The 24,128-nt window shown below is 43.5% G+C and overlaps 1 protein-coding gene across 3 annotated transcripts in view; it reads left to right on the forward strand.

Annotated features, from left to right (window-relative positions):
• The window catches only part of adad2 (adenosine deaminase domain containing 2), an 82,186-nt gene that overhangs the window by 56,774 nt on the left and 1,284 nt on the right, over positions 1-24,128 (forward strand). For all 3 annotated transcript variants that reach the window (XM_072269806.1, XM_072269808.1, XM_072269807.1), the window contains 4 exons: positions 1,800-1,967; positions 4,856-5,070; positions 13,935-14,169; positions 19,504-19,636. In XM_072269806.1, coding sequence (XP_072125907.1) covers positions 1,800-1,967; positions 4,856-5,070; positions 13,935-14,169; positions 19,504-19,636 — 751 coding nt within the window. The remainder of the gene's footprint in view (positions 1-1,799; positions 1,968-4,855; positions 5,071-13,934; positions 14,170-19,503; positions 19,637-24,128) is intronic.

The raw sequence follows: 24,128 nt of genomic DNA on the forward strand, positions 1-24,128 counted from the left end.
TGGGGTTAAGTCGTTGTGGGGCGTGGGGGGGTTATTGGGGTTGCTGGGCGGCATGGCTTGAAGAGCTGGGAGGGACTATTCTGCACTGTATCTCAATACATAAATAAAAACTCCACAGAGAGAGAGACAGGCAAGGAGGCACCTTCCTTTTATTTTCACTAAGGCAGTAATTGATGGATATAGGGCTGACTGGTCAAGTATGATCCTTCCTGCAGATGGCAGTTACATACAATTTCTGCAAGGGTTACTGGGCTTACGTAAAGAGTGAAAGTTTGAGCTTTCTGTCTTGGCCTCATGAGCTTTTCAAATATCAACTAACAATTCAAACCAGACATCAGCGTTAGGTTATGTCTGGTCAATACACTTAACTTTCACAGCTCGCTGCATCAACCTGAAGCTTGACTTCCTCTTCGAGGCCACCTTCCATTGTGGAGATGTTTATAAAACATTGCTAGAAATACCTGGGTCAGGGCACATGTGGAGATATAAAGTGTTAGCTGTTTTTCACATGATGCCATCTAAGCCCACATGTTTCAAGAACTTTTCTGAATATCCATCTCTCATTGGCTTTGCTGTCCATGATAGGGTGTGATCAAGTAGCTTAGACCATAAAACATAAGAGCAGAATTAGGCTATTCAGCCTGTAGTGTCTGCTCCACCATTCCATCATCTGATTTATTATTTCTCTCAATCCTATTCTCATGCCTTCTCCCCATAACCGTTGATGCCCTGACTAATCAAGACCCTATCAACCTCTGCTTTAAATATACTCAATGACTTGGCCTGCGCATGCCAACTGTGACAATGAATTCCACAGATTCACCACCCTCTGGCTAAATACCTGCTCATCTCTGTTTTGAATGGATGCCCCTCTATTCTGAGGCTGTGCTCTCTGATCCTAGACTCACCCGCTGTAGGGAACAATCTCTACAAATCTGCTCTATCTAGGTCTTTCAATATATGATAGGTTTTAATGAGATCCCCCCTCATTCTTTTAAACTCCAGTGAGTACAGGCTCAGAGCCATCGAATGCTCTTTGTATATTAACCTTTCTATTCCTAAGATTATTCACGTGAGCCTCCTCTGTATCCTGTCCAATGCCAGCACATCTTTTCATAGATGGGGGCCCAAAACTGCTCACAATACTCCATGTGCAGTCTGACCAGTGCCTTATAAAGCCTCAGCATTACATCTTTACATTTGTATTCTAGATGAATGAATGCTACGATCGCATTTGCCTTCCTTACCACCAAGTTAGCCTTTAGGGAATCGTGCGTGAGGACTCCCAAGTCCCTTTGCACCACTTACTAAAAAAGAAACGTCTGTAGAAACCATCAAGGCCACCAGTAAAGGATTAAACGTAGTGAATGTCACTGCCAGCCACCAAGATTGAGCAGACCCTGAGACTGACACCAAGATGATCAGTGTTTCCATCAAGATGCTAAGTGTTTTCATCAACATGATAGATGTTTTCATCAAGTTGTACAGTGTTTTTCTCAAGGCGTTGAGTGTTTTCCTTAAGGCCCTGGGCACTTTCTCAAGGCGCTGAGCGTTTTCCTCAAGACGCTGAGCGTTTTCATCAAGGTCCTGGGTGTTTTTATCAAGACGTGTGTTTTCATCAGGTCACTGGGTGTTTTAATCAAGATGCTGGGTGTGTTTGTCAAGATTCTCTGTGTTTTCAGGATTTTGTTTTAGATTTGCAGCAGCTGTGAGATATATTTTTGGATAAATGATTTTTGCTTGTATTGCTGCATTGTGGCAGTTTCTTCATAACCAGCAATTTCTTTCTCATTTTGCAGATATTTGTATAAGCAGCTCCTTCTGTTCTGCAGCAGTGATCCTGTGGGGTTAGAAAAGTGCATCTTCTGCAAGTCTTCGGAAAATGATTTCCTCTCTCTTAGGCAGAATATATTTTTCCACCTCTATCTCAGCAATGCCCCAAAGGGGGCAGCTCAAAGCATCTTTATGTAAGTGTAAATATATTTTTGCATTTCTACTATGATTGCTGAATAATGCTTTGTTTCCATTTGAATGGTAGATACCAATATATATCTTCTGAGACATTTGCAAGCTTCATGAACATGCCAATAGTTTTAGACACTTCTTGCATATATATACTTGTACCTCAATGATAACTTAATCTGCCAGTTTTATTGATGAATTTCTTTGGGAAATGGCTGATCCCTTAATTGCTACAGGGCAATGCCATGTTTGTCATAATCTTTCATTTTTCATTTTGAGTGTAATGAAAACTAAAAGTAATCATCGACAATCATGCTCGGCTGGTACTAGGGAGCAATTGCTGAGCATGGTCACTTTGAACAGCAGATAAAACTGATTTATCACTAACGTAGGCAATATTAAACAAGAAAGAGTTCACACATATTTGAAAATAACACAGTGGATTCTGGTTAATTGGGCCATCGGGTAATTGGGGCAGCCACTTATTTGCGGCAGCTATTGAACAAAAAAAATCGAGAAAATTGCTGGGATTTCCTTTGTTTATGAAAGGACACTATTCCCGCTTAACTGGGACAGGAAACTGTTGCTGAACAAATTCTAACTAGCATCAGTTGCGTACATATTCGTGGCAGTTGGACACTGCATTGTGACAGAGCAAACAGTTTTTAAATAGCGTCATTTTGCATGTATGTGTTTTCTAAAAGCAATGATTTCTGTCACTGATGGCGAGATTTAAGCAGTAAGACAACTTGGAATTGTTTTGCTCTCTGCGGTTTCAAGAATTCAGAATTGGAGATGCCAGAAACAGCCAGAGGTGAAAATGCAACAATTTCACTACTTTAACAAGTTAGGAACTACAAAGTATTTGAAAGTACCGACAGTCATCATGAATGTTACAATGAAAATGAAGATCTGGACGATGCAATTATCAAAAACGCTTCTTGAAGGCAGTCTGTTATCTGCACTAGGTGTCTACATTAATTTCAAACGCAAACAACAGGAATTCTGCAGATGCTGGAAACTCAAGCAACACACATCAAAGTTGCTGGTGAACGCAGCAGGCCAGGCAGCATCTCTAGGAGGAGGTGCAGTCGACGTTTCAGGCCGAGACCCTTCGTCAGGACTAACCTCGGCCTGAAACGTCGACTGCATCTCTTCCTAGAGATGCTGCCTGGCCTGCTGCGTTCACCAGCTACTTTGATGTGTGTTGTCTACATTAATTTTGTTCATTTGCGGCCAATCAGAAGAACTCGGCATTGTGCTAGTTATTCGTTTGTGTATGACGATGACGGCGAAACCTGTGTGGGAGAGTTTTTAAAATGGAAAAGCTGTTGCACTGGGGCATTTCTACTCTTTTCAAACTTGGAAGTCCGGGTCTAGTAGAGGTACAGATGTTCATTACAAATTGGGCTCCTCCTTGTTTGCCGTGGATAACCATGACTACTTCTGTGCCTTGTCATGCTCTTCACTCTCCACAAAGCTTGGCAGAGCTGCCGTCTTGGCTGTCGGATCTCACTGTAGATCTCATCTGCCCAGTCCGCCAAAGCTGACTTTATACGCTCGGACAGGCATGTCCATATCTCACCGGGATATGAAGCTGTTGGCTCCCCTCACCTGGTTTAGCTCACCTGTCAAAGTCATTAGCATGTGGCTGCGGGTGTGGCCACTGCCACATGCCAACAGCTACTTGGAGCCACAGCTGAGAGTTGAGTGTTCAGTAGGCACAAAAGGTGAGTGAGCTACCCCAGAATGGACACGACAAGCCCCTTCACTACCCCTCCTTGGACACCCTATTCACAGCGGTGTAATTCCTCCATTGATAAGTATTCAGAATTAGTAGCATTGGTGGAGTGTTTGAGGTGTCCAGGGTGGGGCAGCATCTCTGGTGAAGGGGCTTGTCATGTCCATTCCAGGATAGCTCACTCACCTTTGGTCCCCACCAGACACTCAGCTCTCACCTGTGGCTCCAGGTAGCTGATTGCGTAAAACAGTGGCCACACTGCTTCAAACCCCAGTGAAACAGGATCATGCCTTTCCTAGTGTGCAAAGTCAGCTCAGTGGATGGGGCGGATGAGATCCAACGGCCAGGAAAACAGCAAAGGGTGTGACCAGGTACGTTATGGTCTTCCACTCAACTAAGGAAGACCCCAGTTTGTGATGCTTGTTCGTACCACTGGACTTAAACTTCCGAGGTCGAGAGAGTGGAACAACTCCCGTGCAAAGGCTTTTCCACTTTAACCCGCACAGGTTTCTTGTCATTGTCGGGCACGATGGACAACCACCACGAGTAGCATTGGTAGTCTTCTAATTTGTTCTGTATTGCATTTAAACATTATTTGTTACCCAGTTCGTCTTTGTTAGACCTTTTTAAACTATTTCCAAGAAACATCAGCTAATTGGGGCAGTTGCTTAACTGGGTCAAAATGTACTGGTGCCAATGTGTCCCAATTAACCGAAGTCCACTGTGCCCAAGTTGTACCTGGAGCAAAGATCAGAATCAGGTTTGTTATCACTGGCATGTATGGTGAAATTTGTTAACTTAGCAGCAGCAGTTCAATGCAGTATAGAAGAAGGAAAATAATAAAAATAAATATTTAAATAAATTACAGTGTATGTATACTGAATAGATTAAAAGTCGTGCAGAAACAGAAATAATGTATTTTTAAAAAGTGATGTAGTGTTCATGGGATCAATGTCCATTTAGGAATCGGATGGCAGAGGGGAAGAAGCTTAAGTGTGTGCCTTCAGGCTTCTGTATCTCCTACCTGATGGTAACAGTGAGAAAATGGCATGCACTGACTGTTGAGAAACCATAATGATGGTAATAGCAACAACTGTATGTATTATCAGAGGTGCGCTGTCAATATCCTTCTCCTTGGATGTTGTTCTGCAGGGACACTGTTCCGTACCGAAATCCCAAGATGACACTTCACATACATTCAAAAGGTTGTCTCATACCAGCGGTAAGCTGCCCCCCGAGTGTGACTGCAACCCACGTCTGCTGCATGTCTGCCAGTGACAAGCTGAGCAGATGGATGGTGCTTGGAGTCCAAGGAGCCCTCCTCAGCCACTTCATCAACCCTCTGTATATCACCAGCATTGTTCTTTGTAAGTACAGCAGGTCTCATCTGGAGGAGTAGCCATTTGAGGTTGGGGAGGGAAAAATGTTTAAACTACACTCAGTGGCCACTTCATTAGGTACATCTGTACGCCTGTTCACTGGTGGAGTGAGTGGAGTTGAGTGAAGTTATCCTGATGGTTGAGGGGTATTAACTGTACCTGAACCTGGTGGTCTGAGTCCAGCGGGACATTGATAGAATGTAGAACTGGGCTGAGAAGTGGCAGATGGAGTTCAACCCAGATAAGTGTGACGTGGTGCATTTTGGTAGGTCAAATTTGAAGACAGAATGTAATATTAATGGTAAGACAATTGGCAATATGGAGGATCAACGAGATCTTGGGGGCCATGTCCGTAGGAACCTAAAAGCTGCTGCACAGGTTGACAGTGTTGTTAAGAAGATATATGATGTGTTGGCATTCATCAACTGTGGGATTGAGTTCAAGAGCTGTGAGGTAATGTTACAGCGATATAAGACCTTAGTTAGACCCCACTTGGAGTACTGTGTTCGGTCTGGTCACCTCATTACAGGAAGGATATGGATGCTATAGACAGAGTGCAGAGATTTACAAAGATGCTGCCTGGATTGTAGAGCGTGCCTTATGAGAATAGGTTTAGTGAACTTGGTCTTTTTCCTTTGGAGCGACAGAGGGTGAGAGGTGATTTGACAGAGCCGTATAAGATGATGAGAGGCATTGATTGTGTGGATAGCTAGAGGTTTTCCCCCCAGGACTGAAATGGCTAATACAAGGGGGCATAATTTTAAGATGCTTTGGTGTAGGTACAGATAAGATGTCAGGGGTAAGTTTTTCCACACAGAGTGTTGGGTGAGTGGAATGTACTGCTGTTGAAGGTGGTAGCCTTCAATAGCCTGAAAGTGGTAGTTTCTTAATAGGGTCTTTTAAGAAACTCTTAGGTAGGTACATTGAACTTAGAAAAATAGAGGACTATGCGGTGGGGAAATTCTAGGCAATTTCTAGAGTAGGTTACATGGTTAGCACAACATAGTGGGTTGAAGAGCCTGTAATGTGCTGTAGATTTTTATGTATCCTGAGGCTCCTGTATCATCATCCTGATGGCAGCTGCATGAAGAGAGCATGTCGTTGGTAATGGAGATCCTTGATGATGGATGCTGCTTTCCTGCAAAAGCACTCAAGGTAGAGGTGCTCAGTGGTGTGGAGGGCTGTACCTGTGATGGTCTGGGCTGTATCCATGACTTTTTGTAGGATCTTGTAGGATTTTCCATTGAAGGGCATTGGTGTTTCTATACTAGGCTGTGATGCAGCCAGCCATTATACTCTCCACCACACATCCATAGAAGTTTGTCAAGGTTTAGATGCCGTGCCAAATCTTTGCAAATCTCTAAGGAAGTAGAGGCATTGCCATGTTTTCTTCGTAATGACCCTTACATGCTGGGCCTTGAACATAACCTCTGAAACAAAACACTGAGAAATTTAAAGTTGTTGATCCTCTCCACCTCTGATACCCCTGTTGAGAACTGTCTCATGGACCTCCGGTTTCCTACTCCTGAAGTCAGTAATAAGCTCCTTGGTCTTGCTGATATTGAATGAGAGCTTGATTTTCAATCGCCCTCCTATAGGATTCGTCGAGACCTTTGTTTTGACCGACAACAGCGGTGTTCAGCAAACATAAATATCTTTCAAAGTGATTCATCACTCGATGTAAGTGCTACTGGAAAGTAGTTTTTGAAGCAGGTTAACACATTCTTCCACTTGAAGCAGGTGGGTAACTCAGGCTGCCAAAGCGAGATGTTAAAGATCTCAGTGAATGCTGATCAGCATAGGGCTCTGATACTTAGCCACGTACCCTGACTGGGTAGGATGCTGTTTGTGGGTTCGTCCTCCTGAAAGATGCCTCAGAAACTCGAATCACAGTATCATTGAGGGCCGTTGGCTTTTGTGAAGGTGCCTCCGTGTTTTGATGGTCAAAGTGAGCATAAGAGACCTGGAGCTGATCTGGGAACAAAACCTTGTTGTCACCTATGTTGCATTCAGGCCCTGTCAGAGCAATTGAGCATCCTTCAGTGAATCGCCACTTCGCCCATGAGATGGCTTTCTGGAGATCATACCTGGGCCTCTTGTATTTTACTTGGTCGCCCGACATGTTCAGATCTAGGATGAGTCTTTGAACACTGCCCAGTCCACTGACTCAAAGCAATCCTGTAGATGCTCGTCTGCCTCCAGTGACCACCTCTTTGTTATCCTTACTTCTGGGACCTTGCTCTTTGGCTTCTGCCTGTATGCAGGTAGAAGGAGCACAGCAGGTGATCAAATTTCCATAAATGTGGTCTAGGGAACGAAAGGTAGGCATTCCTTATAATAGCGTAGCAGTGGTCGAGTATGTTGGGACCCCTGGTGCTGCAGGTGATATGTTGATGATGATTTCTTCAAACAGAGCAACACACACAAGCTTGATTCTTCATAGAAGCCTCACAGAAGTCCCGACAATGATTGGAAAGGCACTGGAGTAGACTGTTTCCTCTTTGCTGATCACGGCACTCAATATCTGGAGTGCCTACTTAACACTGGCCTTCGACGGTATGTAAATTGTGGCCAAGATCATGGAGAAGAACTTCTTAGTAAATAAAGCAGTCTGTGTTCCAGGTCGGGGGAACAAGAATGCAACAAAACTCCACAAGGAGTTTACCATAAAACACAGATCCCCTCCCCCCACCGACCCTTTGCCTTCTCCAAATCAGCAGTCCAGTCCATCCAGTGTATCAAGAAGCCCTCGAGTCTAATCATCGACATACCTTGAGTTAGTCACATCTCTGTGAAACACAGAATGCAGCAATCCCTCATTTCCCTCTGATACGTCTCATTCTTGTTCTCCAGCGACGGTGCATTTGTTAACAAGATATGGGATAGAGAAAGTCTCATACCTGGACATTTTATTCTGGCTTGGAGTCCTCCACTCCTCCCCCTCTGCCAGTCATGGCGATGTAACTTTGTTTTGAAGAAGTATATTCAGAGATGTTGTAAGCTGCCTGCAAAGCGTCTCTGTTGTTCTCCCGCACCATCTTGAAAGCATCTTAAGGTGCCTACTGCACCATTCAATAAAATTTTGGCTTAGTTTTAAGCCCAGTACCACTTTCCTGCACCAACTGTGTATGTCTTGATTCTCTCAACATCCAAAAATCTGTTTCAGTCTGGGTCTTGCTGCAAAGTGTCAGCCTAAAATGTGGACAATTCCTTCCCATCCCTTGACTCACCACTGAATTCCAGCTTCCAGTATCTGCAGCTTGTCATGTCTCGACAATCTCTGTCTTGAATCGACAGCACAGTTAAGCCTTCACAGTCGTCTTGGGTAGAGAATTTCAAATGTTCAACAGCAGGGTGAAAAAGTTTCTTCCATTTCAGTTCTGATTGGTTAACCTCATGTGTTGAGACCACGATGCCTAGTTGTAGACACTTGCATTCAAAAGAGATCTCCTCTTCTAAACTCCTTTCCTAATCTGCTCCACATCTCCTCATTAAAACAATTCCCCCCACCATCCCAAATCCTGGCTATCTAGAGAGTGAGCCTTTGATGCATTCCATCTGTACATCTTCCCTTTGATAGGGAGACCAGATCTGAACTGATTATTCCAAGTGCAAACTCACCCAAGATCTAATTTATTGTAATTTTAGTTCAGTATTCAAAACCTCTTACCTGTTATACCTATATGACAGCTTTCAGTGATTTTTGTGCAAGAAAATCCAAGTACCTCTCGTCACAAATATCTTTCAATCCCTCACCATTTAAGAACAAAATAGATTCTGTTTTTTCCAATCAAAGTGGATGATTTTACTTGTATCCAGATTGCATTTCATCTGCTATGCCCTCACCCATTCTCTCTGAGTGGCAGCTTTCCACCCCCCACCTCTGTGTGCATTCTCCATATAAATGACACTGTCACCGGACCTTGGATCGTCAGCTCATTTAAAAACAATTTCCCCTAATCTAAATCATTGATAGAGAGTGAAGAATTGGGGCCCAGCACAAATCCGTGCAATCCTCCATTAGTCATGCCCTGTAACCCACAACTGATCTGTACATTTCTGTATGTTAATTCATCTTCAGCCTATTTACTTCTAATTCTGTTTAATAGTGTAATTTATCGAAGACTATCTGAAAGACCAAAACCAGTAAAACTTGGATAATCTATTATCTCATTCTTTATAAATCTCTTCCCACTTCCCATGCTCCCTACTCACTCACCTGACTCACTAGAAAACATATTGTTAGAATTCTTCAGTCCTGAAGAGGGGTTTCGGCCCAGAACTGTTTATTCTTTTCTATAGTTGTTGCCTGACCTGCTGAGTTCCTCCGGCATTTTGTGTGTGTTGCTTTGGATTTCCAGCAACAGCAGACTTCCTTGTATTTATTGTTGTGTAACATCTCAAAATAAAAATGTGTTGATGTACTAATCCAGTAAATTTTCACAATCTGTTAGTCTGGCATCATCTAAGTCCCTGTGCAGCCAGATTACTTCAAGGGCAAATACTAGTTGCAAATGCATTTTCTAAATCAAACACCAGCATGGAAGTGAATGAATACCAGATTAAGAAAGGAAACTGTGGGTGCTGCGGTTAGCATGAGGAATTATATGCAGAATTAAAAGGGCTAAAACCTAACTGACTTATTTGCAGCTTGGTGTTGCACCAACCATGTGTGAGCCACGGTGGCAGGGCCTCCAGCACTGAGTCTGACCCGGTGGTGCAGAAGGCGTGGGACGGAGAAAAGGAGAGCTGTTGTCATTGCAGACTCTATAGTCAGGGGAGCAGACAGGAGATTTTGTGGACGTGAGAAGGACACCCGCATGGTTTGTTGCCTCCCGGGTGCCAGAGTCCCGGATGTCTCTGACCGGGTGCACGACATCCTGGTACGAGAGGGAAAACAATCCAGAAGTCGTGATACATGTTGGGACCAACGACATAGGCAGGAAGAGGGATGAGGTTCTGAAGTGTGAGTTTCGGGAACTAGGCAGAAGGCTGAGGAACAGGACCTCAAAGGTGGCGTTCTCAGGATTGCTGCCAGTGCTACGTGACAGTGATGGTAAGAATTGGAGAAGATGGCAGTTGAATGCGTGGCTGAGGAGTTGGTGAACGGAGCAGGGTTTTAGATTTTTGGGCCATTGGGATCTCTTCTGGAGAAGGTGGGACCTGTACAGATTGGATGGGTTGCACCTGAACTCGAGGGGGAACAATATTCTTGAAGGTAGGTTTGCTAGCATGGTTCGGGAGGGTTTAAACTAATTTGCAAGGGGGATGGGACCCGGAGCGATAGAGCAGTGAAAGAAGTGCATGGAGTAAAGCTGGATCTAACACACAGAGAGGCTTTGGGGAAAGAGAAGCAGAATAAATGGTGTAAAGGTAGTAAGGTAGAAGGGCTGAAGTGTGTGTACCTCAATGCAAGAAGCATCAGGAACAAAGGTGATGAACTGAGAGCTTGGATACGTACATGGAATTGTGATGTAGTGGCCATTACAGAGACTTGGCTGGCACCTAGGCAGGAATGGATTCTCAATATTCCTGGATTTCAGTGCTTTAAAAGGGATAGAGAGGGCGACAAAAGGGGAGGAGGGGTGGCATTACTGGTCAGGGATACTATTACAGCTACAGAAAGAGTGGGTAATGTAGCAGGCTCCTCTTTTGAGTCAGTATGGGTGGAAGTCAGGAAAAGTTACTCTACTGGGGGTAGTCTATAGGCCCCCTAGTAGCAGCAGAGATACAGAGGAGCAGATTGGGAGGCAGATTTTGGAAAGGTGCAAAAATAACAGGGTTGTTGTCATGGGTGACTTTAACTTCCCTAATATTGATAGGCACCTGATTAGTTCCAAGGGTTTAGATGGGGCAGAGTTTGTTAAGTGTGTCCAGGATGGATTCCTGTCACAGTATGTGGGCAGGCCGACTAGGGGGAATGCCATACTAGATCTAGTACTAGGTAATGAACCGGGTCAGGTCACAGATCTCTCAGTGGGTGAGCATCTGGGGGACAGTGATCACCGCTCCCTGGCCTTTAACATTATCATGGAAAAGGATAGAATCAGAGAGCACAGGAAAATTTTTAATTGGGGAAGGGCAAATTATGAGACTATAAGGCTAGAACTTGCGGGTGTGAATTGGGATGATGTTTTTGCAGGGAAATGTACTATGGACATGTGGTCGATGTTTAGAGATCTCTTGCAGGATGTTAGGGATAAATTTGTCCTGGTGAGGAAGATAAAGAATGGTGGGGTGAAGGAACCATGGGTGACGAGTGAGGTGGAAAATCTAGTCAGGTGGAAGAAGACAGCATACATGAGGTTTAGGAAGCAAGGATCAGATGGGTCTATTGAGGAATATAGGGAAGCAAGAAAGGAGCTAAAGAAGGGGCTGAGAAAAGCAAGAAGGGGGCGTGAGAAGGCCTTGACGAGTGGGATAAAGGAAAACCCCAAGGCATTCTTCAATTATGTGAAGAACAAAAGGATGACAGGAGTGAAAGTAGGACCGATTAGAGATAAAGGTGGGAAGATGTGCCTGGAGGCTGTGGAAGTGAGCGAGGTCCTCAATGAATACTTCTCTTCAGTATTCATCAATGAGAGGGAACTTGATGAAGGTGAGGACAATATGAGTGAGTTTGATGTTCTGGAACATGTTGATATTAAGGGAGAGGAGGTGTTGGAGTTGTTAAAATACATTAGGACGGATAAGTCCCCGGGGCCTGACGCAATATTCCCCAGGCTGCTCCATGAGGTGAGGGAAGAGATTGTTGAGCCTCTGGCTAGGATGTTTATGTCCTCGTTGTCCACAGGAATGGTACCGGAGGATTGGAGGGAGGTGAATGTTGTCCCCTTGTTCTAAAAAGGTAGTAGGGATAGTCCGGGTAATTATAGACCAGTGAGCCTTACATCTGTGGTGGGAAAGCTGTTGGAAAAGATTCTTAGAGATAGGATTTATGGGCATTTAGAGAATCATGGTCTGATCAGGGACAGTCAGCATGGCTTTGTGAATGGCAGATCGTGTCTAACAAGCCTGATAGAGTTCTTTAAGGAGGTACCAGGCATATAGATGAAGGTAGTGCAGTGGATGTGATCTATATGGATTTTAGTAAGGCATTTGACAAGGTTCCACATGGTAGGCTTATTCAGAAAGTCAGAAGGCATGGGATCCAGGGAAGTTTGGCCAGGTGGATTCAGAATTGGCTTGCCTGCAGAAGGCAGAGGGTGGTGGTGGTGGAGGGAGTACATTCGGATTGGAGGATTGTGACTAGGGGTGTCCCACAAGGATCTGTTCTGGGACCTGTACTTCTAGTGATTTTTATTAACGACCTGGATGTTGGGGTAGAAAGGTGGGTTGGCAAGTTTGCAGACGACACAAAGGTTGGTGGTGTTGTAGATAGTGTAGAGGATTGTCGAAGATTGCACCGAGACATTGATAGGATGCAGAAGTGGGCTGAGAAGTGGCAGATGGATTTCAACCCGGAGAAGTGTGAGGTGGTACACTTTGGAAGGACAAACTCCAAGGCAGAGTACAAAGTAAATGGCAGGATACTTGGTAGTGTGGAGGAGCAGAGGGATCTGGGGGTACATGTCCACAGATCCCTGAAAGTTGCCTCACAGGTGGATAGGGTAGTTAAGAAAGCTTATGGGGTGTTAGCTTTCATAAGTCAAGGGATAGAGTTTAAGAATCGCGATGTAATGATGCAGCAGTGTAAAATTCTGGTTAGGCCACACTTGGAGTACTATGTCCAGTTCTGGTCGCCTCACTATAGGAAGGATGTGGAAGCACTGGAAAGGGTACAGAGGAGATTTACCAGGATGCTTCCTGGTTTGGAGAGTATGCATTATGATCAGAGATTAAGGGAACCCTTTGGAAAGAAGGAGGATGAGAGGAGACATGATAGAGGTGTACAAGATAATAAGAGGAATAGATGGAGTGGATAGCCAGTGCCTCTTCCCCAGGCACCACTGCTCAATACAAGAGGACATGGCTTTAAGGTAAGGAGTGGGAAGTTCAAGGGGGATATTAGAGGAAGGTTTTTTACTCAGAGAGTGGTTGGTGTGTGGAATGCACTGCCTGAGTCAGTGGTGGAGGCAGATACACTGGTGAAGTTTAAGAGACTACTAGACAGCTATACGGAGGAATTTAAGGGGGGGGGGTTACATGGGAGGCAGAGTTTGAGGGTCGGCACAACATTGTGGGCCGAAGGGCCTGTACTGTGCTGTACTGTTCTATGTTTCTATAACTAATCTGCTAACTGTGAGAATAATCTAAGGACAAAGGAGTGTTTTTTGCATGAGAAAGCTGCTCTGTGTACCCTTATCAGAGTATGTATGTGATAACGAATGTTTAACAAGCAGCCCCAGACAGTACTCGGGGCTCGTTTGATAGCGGACTTTCTCGGGCTCTATGAGCTGGGACTCTGTTTTGTCAACTGAGCGGCGCAAGCTTGCTAATAAACAGTGCGTAATTTTAAGTAAACTGTGTTTGAAAATTATTCCCTGGGTCTGAATCTAAAGTCCTCCGGTAGAGAGGCAGATCAACAAGTGTCGCAGCTGGCACAATGCTGTTGCAGCTTGGGGCTTTCTGGAGTTCAGAACTCAATTCTGGCACCCTTCTGTAAGGAGTCTCTGTACGTCCTCTGCATGGAATGTGTGGGTTTCCCCGCGTGCTCTGGTTTCCTCCCACAGTCCAAGGACATAGCGGGTAGGTTAACTGCTCATTGTAAATTGTCCTGTGGTTAGGGTTGATCAGGGTTGTAGGGTGGTATGGTGCCAAGAGACAGAGCGGCCTACTCCACACTGTACTGCTAGAAAAAACAAAGAACTTTGCCAATTGAACATGAATACTTTTCTGTATTTTCAATGCAGCTGACCAGTTACATGCATTGCATGCCATCAGAAAAGCAGTCAATCAACGTGTGGACGAGTCTTTGAACGAGAAACTCCCTGCCCCATTCACAGCTCAGCAGGTACATTTCTTCCACTGTATTGAGGAAGAAGCAGAGGAAGTTAACCCACTTCACAAAGAGCTGAGCATTAACTGGTGTCAGGGGGATAAGACTGTGGAAATAGTGGACGGAGCAACAGGAAAAATCACAGAATAGTAAGTCCTCAGCCATAAGAGTTGTCTTCAACCTGAAGTAAATACATAGAAGTAAACTGTATCGAGTACCTCTGCTTCATCCGCCAAAAATGGAACTTCCCAGTGGCCAAACATTTTAATTCCTATCCCCATTCCTGTTCTGACATGAGGATCCATGGCCTCTTCTGCCACAATGAGGCCACTCTCAGACTGGAGGAGCAACTCCTCATATTCCATCTGGGAACCTCCAACCTGATAACGTGCACCGATTTGAGCTTCCAGTCATTTTTTTTTTTCTCTCTTTTTTTTCCTTTTCCCTTCCCTTCCCTTCACTTCTGTTCCCCACTATGGCCTCTTACCTCTCCTTCTCACCTGCCTATCATCTCCCACTGGTGCCCCTCCTTCTTCCCTTTCTCCTATGATCCACTCTCCTCTCCGGCCCTTTACCTTTTTCGAAGACACAGGAGCAGAGTTAGGCCGTTTGGCCCATAGAGTCTGCTCCACCATTCAATCATGGCTGATTCTTTTTTCTCCTCGTCAGCCCCACTCCCCGGCCTTCACCCCATATCCTTTGATGCCATGGCCAGTCAAGAACCTAATCAATCTCCACCTTAAATACACCCAGCGACCTAGCCTGTACATCCGCCTGTGATAACAGATTCCAGATTCCACAAATTCACTACCCTCTGGCTCAAGAAATTTCTTTGCGTCTCTGTTTTGAATGGATGCCCCTCAATCCTGAGGCTGTGCTCTCCTCGACTCCCCACCGTGGGAAACATCCCTTCCACATCTGCTCTGTCTTGGCCTTTCAATATTTAAAAGGTTTCAATGAGATCTTCCCTTATCCTTCTAAATTTTAGCGGGTACAGACCCAGCGCCATCAAATGTTCCTCAGTTGATAACCCTTTCATTCCCAGAATCATGCATGCGAACCTCCTCCGAACCCTCTCCAATGCCAGCACATCTTTTCTTAGACGAGGAGCGCAAAACTGTTCATAATACTCAAGGTGAGGCCTCAGCAGTGCCTCATAAAGCCTCAGCATCACATCCCTGCTCTTTCCCACCCACCTTGCTTCACCTGTCACCTTCCAGCTAGCCCTCCTTCCCCACCCCTTACTCTTTTATTCCTTTCCAGACCTGAAGAAGGGTCTTGGCCCAAAATGTCAACAGTTTATTCATTTTCATGGATGCTGCCTGACCTGCTGAGTTCCTCCAGCATTTTGTGTCTGTTGCTGGGTATTGTTTTAATTGTTAGGTTATGTTGGGATGTGCACACTTTTTATAAATACCATTCTATACATGGTTTTCACATGGTATTAATGTGGATTATCAGTTACCTTTAGATATCAATTAGAAGTTAGAAGGTAAAGACACTTCTAATAAAACTACTACTAGAAATTGCACACTTTGTGATATTGGGATAGCACGGTAACATAGCGGCTAGCGTAAAGCTTTACAGCGCCAGCGACCTGAGCTGTTTCCCCCTGCCGTTTGTAAGGAGCTTGTAGTCTTCCCCATGACTACGTGGGTTTCCTCCTACATTCCAAAGACATTATGGGTTAGGTTTAACCAATTTTCCCCAGGATCAAAAAAGTATGACTATGACTAGGTTGTGGGCATGTTATGTTGGTGCTTTAATGTATAACAACACAGGCAGGCTGATCAAAGTGCGTTCTCAGACTTTATCTACAGGTTCTTCTGGCACAACAAGCCCACACCTCACAATTACACACAAATGACCAATCAACCCATCTTTGGAATAATCGAGGAAACCAGAGCACCTGGAGGAAACTTCACACAGTCAGGGGTACAGTCTCTTTACAGCTGGCAGCGGGAATTGAACCCAGGTCGCCAGCACTGTGACAGTGTTTGCTACTGTGCTGCCTGTAGACTGGGGTGACTACTGATGCAAATGACACATTTCACTCTACACGAGACTCATAAAGGTAATCTAATCTGGAAAATGGACGTCCCGGTGTCCCTCCCATATTATTATTACTAAGGCAGGTAAACTGGGAACAGATGGTTGAAGAGTTGACCCATTTATGCCCAGTTCACCTCTCTTAATGATAATATGGAAAGGCGCCACAGTAGTGTAGTGGTTCGTGCCACACTGCTATAGCTTGGGGTGCTGGAGTTCAGTTCTGGTGCCCTCTGTAAGGAGTTTGTACCTTCTCTCATCACCAGGTGCTGCTGTTTCCTCCTACACTCCAAAGACATACCGGTCAGTAGGTTAATTGGTCTTGTAAATTGTCCTGTGATTACAATAGGGTTAAATAGCTGGGTTCCTGGGCAGTGTGGCTCACTGAGCTGGAAGGATCTGTTCCATGCTGTATCTCCAAATAAAAATACATTAGGTTGAATAAAATAAACCATATACCAATAAATCTTAGTTTAAGGCATAACTTGTGATAATGACTTAATCCTCAATATACTTTGAAGCCATTTGTGGGTTGGGGTCAAGCATTCCAGCTGTCTGATACACAAGCTGAGGCAGTACGATATGAAGAGTCAGCTGTTGCCCCTGCAGCAAGCTGGCCCTCTACACGCAGCTGATGAATCCAAAGGGGGGGCAGAGTTCGGTACTTGGTGCCAGCGGCATCGCTGGAGTTGCCAGTCAGCACTGAACTCAATGTAGAACTGCGTCAGGGACTCCAGAGCCGGATTTCTCCTCAGGGTTCACTCCCGAAGCCTTCCCATGAGTGGGTATAACCACAAGCCAGCGGAGGTTTGAAATCAGAGGTTTCCTTCTCCGAGATGAACTGCCACCACGGCTGACAAGCCCCACCTGCCTGAAGCGACTGGTTTTAAGGTACCAGTTACCCCTGTCAGTAGAAATGGTTCCGCAGGGCTTAGTAGCTAAACCACACGTGGAGACCAGGAACTGGACTACAGGTTGTCGGAGGTTATTTGAACTCACGCCATTGGGAGCACTTAATACGGGGTGGGAGCTTGTCCCCACTACCACCCCCAGGTATGACAAACTTAAAGAACTCCCAGTACATTAACTCAAGAGAAAAGGGATGAATAATGTGATGCTTCCTGTGGAGCCACTGACTCACAGCACCAGTGATCCACGTTCAACACTGACCTCCAGTGCCATCTGTGTGGAGTTGGCAGACACTCCCTATCACTGTGAAGTTTCCCTCATCTGCTCCAATTTCCTCCTGTATCCCACAGGTATGTGGGTTAGTTGGCAAATTTGTCCCTAGTATGCAGGTGACTGAGTGAATCTGGACGCTGTTGATAAAATGGGGGTTGAATTGAAATAGAATTTACAATTGGTGTCCATGGAAGCTTCATGGTTAGCACAGTCAATGGGCTGAATGGCCTTTTTCACTTTGATACTTACATACATGGAAGAATGGTATAAAACTTTTGTACGGAGGTGTGACATTCACTGGATTTCACAGTAATTAAACATGATGCAGTATTAAGATAACTTCTTGTAAGGCCATCTGCACAATCATTTTGAAAAGTTCATACTTGGCTCCAGTTCCGCAATTTTTTTAATCTTAAAAAATATAAACTTTGTGGTTTAACTTATCTAAATTACTTTTTTAAGCCTTCTTTGATCCAATTTTTTTGCTTTGGAAAAATAAAGGTATTAATTCTTTTTTGGATTTATTTAAAGACAATAGACTGATGTCTTTTGAACAATTAGTTGGTAAATATTCTCTTTCATACACTTTTTACAATACCTTCAAGTTAGACATTTCTTCAAAAATATTTAAATAATTTTCCTTACATATTGGATGCTGACCTGTTAGATCTATTATGAGTATGAACCCTTTGATAAAGGGTTCCACTGGAAGAATTTATAATCTACTATTACAATGGGATAAGTGTCCTTTATTTAAGATTAAACAAGATTGGGAAAAGGAACTTAATTTGACTTTTATGACAGAGCATTGGACGTGGATTCTGAAGCTGGTTAACTCTTCTTCAATCTGTGCTAGTCGTTCACTGATTCAATTTAAAATTGTACATTGTTACCAGTTGACGAAGGAGAGATTGTCTAAAATATTCCCTAATGTTGATAGTTACTGTGATAGATGTAAAACTGAGACACATTTTGGTCTTGTTCTATACTGGAACAGTTCCGGAAGTCAGTTTTTTTGACAATTTCTAAAGCACTTAAAATTAATTTACAACCTAATAAATTAACTGTACTTTTTGGAATAATTCCTCAAAATATCCGCGGTATCTCTTTGTCTGACCAACGTGTTATTGCATTTGTTACATTGATAGCTAGGAGGGCCATTTTGTTGAAGTGGAAGGATACACCGGCTCCCACTTTGTCACAATGGTTCTCTCAAGTGATGCTATGTCTTAGTTTGGAGAATATTAGGAGTTGAACCTTTGAACCTATATTTGATTTTGAGAAAGATGGGGTACATTTGCTCATTATTATCATTTGAGTTAATTGATAGATTTCCTCCACGATCTAATTGTAAATTTTTGGTACCTTTTTTTTTCTTGCTGGCAGTTTGATGTTTATTTTTAGAAGCTTTTTGTATGATGCATGGCTCCGGGGTTGAACACCTAATAGGTTTTTTTCCTCACTTTCTCTTGCTTAGAGTTTTTTCCCTCTTTTAATCACCAAAATTTTTTCAATCTTTAAAATAATTTTCTTTTCTTGAGACATTGAAAGTGTTGCTTACTTCAATGTACTCTTGTTAATTTTGGATAATAATAAGATTTGAAAAGAAAGAAAAGTTCATACAGTGGAGAACTGCTGAAATTTAAAGAACTCATCTGTAATTAGTGTATATCTGGAAAGCATATTTTAATGAATTTATACACAAAAGATTCTGCAGATGCTGGAAATTTAACACATACGAAATGTAGGAAGACTCGGCAGGTCAGGCAGCATCTATGGAGAGGAATAAAGAGTCAACTTTCTGGCCGAAACCCTTCATCAGGACAGTTGGTATTTTGTGTGTTACGTTTTGTGATGCTTGTAACTCCAAAACATAAAACTAATTGAAAGGAAACACAGAGTCAGGAATAACTTGTGTTCATTCTTAGAATCATTTTTTATTTTAGCAAGGCAGTTACATATGATGTGATGGCATGATGACGTATACCATTCACTTACTTTTACATATAACCAGCATTGCATTATGTAAACAACAAAAAATGCTTATTCAAAGAATATGTTTACAACATAACTCAAATATTACTGAAATAATAAATATGTTACACTTTTAATAACTTTGTTTTCAAGAAAGTGGCAAAAATATGATGCAAGGTTCAGAAGAATACTTTGATTATGTTGAAATTTAGGGTATGTTTCACTAATTACTAGGTGAGTTTGACTTTAATTATTTCTTTTTAACCTTGCTATTTTAGTTCCCCCTTTAAGAATGGAATCAACACTGCCAGTCGTTTATGCAAGGCTGCCATGTTCTGTTCCTTTCAACATTTAGCAAGAGAAATGGAGAGATTGGAGCTCCTGAAATGGTCAACATATCACGAAGCCAAGGTAAATCAGTCTGTTGTGTTGATGTAAAATGGTTAAGATATTGTACATTTATTTGTTTAAACCAAAGGTAATTAGCTAATATTATCAAAAGTGAAGGAATTAGAAATGAAAAAAAATCTGAAGTCATTGAACCCAAATTATCTCAATGCAGAGTAATATTTCCTGCAACTTTACAAGTTCAGCACACATCCTACTAGTCTGGAAAATCTTTGATTAATTTTTATTGTGTATTCTATTTTTATAATTATTTAGAGATACAGCGTGGAACAGGCCCTTTCAGGCCAACCACACCACGCAGAGTGAATCTGTAGTAAAGACATTTTAGGCTCTTGGCTTCCAAAAACAAAGCGTGAGATTCCTTAAACTACTCTTTCTGATTTACTGTTTCCTCTCTTTGTAAGCCTAGAGCTGAAAGAGAAGTTTGCTCTTAAGAATATCAATACACCGTTTAATCCGTCTGCAAGGTCGTGTTTCCCTCCTTGACAAAGATCCTGCAACCTGCTGTCTTTGCTTTAAAACCCGAGTTTGAGATTGTTACTTCAGCCATTTCAAGCACGTTGCTCAGGCAGTGATGTCAGCAAAGGTTTGAGTTTTTAAAAAGTTACAGAACCTAGAAAATTCAAAGGAATGTGTTTTTCCTTCTTTGTCACTTAAGCCGTAAAAACAAGCATTTTGTTCCACTTATCTAGTAACAAGTTAGGATTTGAATTATATCTAACTTCAGCATTTTCATTGAATAAAGTAATACACCAAAGTATACACCATACACCAAAATTACTCGTTTCTGACAACCTAGCCCAATACAGTATTGTTAAAACTTATAATGATTTGTCTGCTAATTTATTCAGTGACAAATTTTATCCTTAAAATGTCATCAAATTTTTCTTTATTGATTTGGGGATAGGATATCTTCCAGCCTTCAGTGTTAGATAGATAGATATACTTTATTGATCCCGAGGGAAATTGGTTTTCGTTACAGCTGCACCAACCAAGAATAGAGCATAAATATAGCAATACAAAAACCACAAACAATCAAACAACAAAATGCAAACTATGCCAGATGGAAAATAAGTCCAGGACCGGTCTATTGGCTCAGGGTGTCTGACCCTCCACAGGAGGAGCTGCATGTTCGATGGCCACAGGCAGGAACGACCTCCCGTGCCGCCCAGTGTTGTACCTCGGTGCAATATGTTGACATCTGTATTGGGGAATTTTTTTGGAATTGGCACACCTGACTGACCTGTGCATTCCCGACACCACGCTCAAAGTTCAGAGTACTTTCACTATCAACGTATACAACCTTGAGCTTCATCTCCTTGCAGGCAGCCACAAAGCAAAGAATCCCAATAGAGCCTATTTAAAAAAAATGACCATCAAACACCCAGTGTGCATGAAAGAAATTGTGCAAACAATAAAAGTAAGCAAATAAGATTTATTCCTGAAGTTCAGAGAAGTGAGCCCGCAGCCAGGCAGCCAGTCACCACTGTCGCCAGTTCAGGAGCCCATTCACCTCAGACCACAGCATCAGTTCAGTGCGGAGACGAGTAAACCTCGAGGAGCAGGGCCCTCTCCTTCGGCCCTGACACCCTGACCTATTCAATCTGGCCCGGCACATACATCGGCTCATGAACCTGGCCCTTGCCGCTTCGATATGCTGTCAAGCCCAGGCCCCGCCAATCTTTCCAGTTCCTGGCACCTAAATCGATCAAACCTCGGGTCTTTCCTTGCTCGCAGGCCCATGCCCCTGCATTGCCTTCACTCACCTCACCTCGAATCTGCCCTAGCAACGGCCAAACTATGAAAGTTGCAAGTACTCCATGGAAGTGTTGTCTTTGGCCGTTCCTGCAGCTTGGATCAGTGCCGACCCGGGCTGTAATCGGTTGTTTAGAACAGTAAGGTAGAGGAACAGGTCCTTTGGGTCACAACGTCTGTGCCGAACATGATGCCAAATTAAATTAAATTGCTTCTGCCCGCACGTGATATATGTCCCTCCATTCACGTGTCTTGTCTAAAAGCCTTTTAAACACCACTATTGTAACAGCTTCCTCCCACTACCCCCAGCAGCCCATTGCTGTAGATATCTCTCATCATTAAGTGGAACATAGAAGAGTGCAGCGAGGAACAGGCCCTTCAGCCCAAAGTGCTGTGCTGAACCAATTAAATCATTAATCAAATGGCCAACTAACTCATCCCTTGTGTCCACACAGTGTGCATATCGTCACATTTATGTGACCTATCTAAACGCCCCTTAAAAGTCTCTAATATGTTTGTCTGTACCAGCACCCCAGGCAGTGCATTCCAGGCACCCACCACTCTCCTGAGCGGGGGAAAAAACCTTGCCCCTCACATCTCCTTTGTCTTACATGCATGCCATCTGGTATTAGACAATTCAATCCTGGGAAAGTGATATTTTCTGTCTATGCTTCCCATAATCTTATAAACCACTATCAGATCTCTCCTCAACCTCTGCCACTCCATAGAAGACAACCCGAGTTAATCCAGTCTGTCCTGATAGCATATGCCTTCTAATCCAGACAGCATCCTGGTAAACCTGCACCCTCTCCAAAGTCTTGACATCCTGCCTGTAAGTGGAGCGACCAGAACTGTATGCAATACTCCGGATGTGGTCTAACCAGAGTTTTATCAATATTTTTTATGTGGCTACAAGAATAAGATTTTAAATGTTTTGAGATTTTTCCCAAAGTGATATAACCTTTTCTAAACTCAGCCATGGGTCTCCTTTAAGATCGAGCTATCTGTAGGAAAGTTCTGTTTGAACGCAACATGACCACAACATTTTAATTTCTTGTATCTACAGTGACAGGAAGAACAGGAGTCTTTGAGGCAATCACCTTTTTGCAGCAATTAATTTACAATAATCAGAAATCCTGAGGAAGATTTATTTCCAGTTCAGCTTGGCAGGGTAATTCAGTAACCAAAACTGCTCCAAGTTCAACTCATATTCTGCACCAGCCTCCCATTTTTGCGAAAAATCAATTTCCTTTCTGTTAAAGCTTCATTTTTCTCAAATCTCCCACATGTGACTACTCCCCTTGCCTCAGCTGTGCAGAGAACATTTCCTGAGTATAGTTTTGAAACTTGCAGTCAGAGACTATTGACAAATACAAATGGGTGGCCAGATTCCATGCCATTGTCTGCATTGGTAAATGGACTGAGTTCTTGGCACCTGCAACAGCCAACGGTGTCTTTGAATCATTGATCTGCAAATTTACTGATCGAATCAATTAACTTCCCAGGAGTTCTGTAGTTTTAGGTAAATTTATTATCAAAGTACATATATAAAACCATAAGTTATAGGAGCAGGGTTAGGCCATTTGGCCTATCAAGTCTGTTCCGCCATTTTGTCTTGGCTGATCCATTCTCCTCTCAACCCCAATCTGCTGCCTTCTCCCCTTGTCCCTTCATGCCCTGACTTAATCAAGAATTTATCATCCTCTTGCTTAAATATACCCACTGAATATACCCTCATCCACCCAGAACATGCTCTCTTAGAAACGTGGAAAACCTACAGCACAATACAGGCTCTTCGGCCCACAAAGTTGTGCCGAACATGTCCCTACCTTAGAAATTACTAGGCCTACCCATAGCCCTCTATTTTACTAAGCTCCCTGTACCTATCCAAAATTCTCTTAAAAAACCCTATCATATCCGCCTCCACCACCATTGCTGGCAGCCCATTCCATGCACTCTCCACTCTCTGCGTAAAAAAAACTTACCCCTGACATGTCCTCTGTACCTACTCCCCAGCACCTTAAACCTGTGTCCTCTTGTGGGAAAAAGCCTCTGACTATCCACACGATCAATGCCTCTCATCATCTTATACACCTCTATCAAGTCACCTCTCATCCTCCGTCGCTCCAAGGAGAAAAGGCCGAGTTCACTCAACCTATTCTCATAAGGCATGCTCCCCAGTCCAGGCAACATCCTTGTAAATCACCTCTGCACTCTTTCTATGGCTTTATATCCTTCCTGTAGTGAGGCAACCAGAACTGAGCACAGTACTCCAAGTGGGGTCTGACCGGGGTCCTATATAGCTGCAACATTACCTCTCGGCTCCTAAATTCAATTCCACGATTAATGAGGGCCAATACACTGTATGCCTTGTTAAGCACAGAGTCAACCTGCGCAGCAGCTTCGAGCGTCCTATGGACTCAGACCCCAAGATCTCTCTGATCCTCCACACTGCCAAGAGTCTTACCATTAATACTATATTCTGCCATCATATTTGACCTACCAAAATGAACCACCTCACACTTATCTGGGTTGAACTCCATCTGCCACTCCTCAGCCCAGTTTTGCATCCTATCAATGCCCCGCTGTAACCTCTGACAGCCCTCCACACTATCCACAACACCGCCAACCTTTGTGTCATCAGCAAACTTACTAACTCATCCCTCCAGTCCCTCATCCAGGTCATTTATAAAAATCACAAAGAGTAAGGGTCCCAGAACAGATCTTCTCTTCGTTGCTG

Source organism: Mobula birostris, chromosome 10 (genome assembly GCF_030028105.1).
Source record: "Mobula birostris isolate sMobBir1 chromosome 10, sMobBir1.hap1, whole genome shotgun sequence".
Taxonomy (NCBI): Eukaryota; Metazoa; Chordata; class Chondrichthyes; order Myliobatiformes; family Myliobatidae; genus Mobula; species Mobula birostris.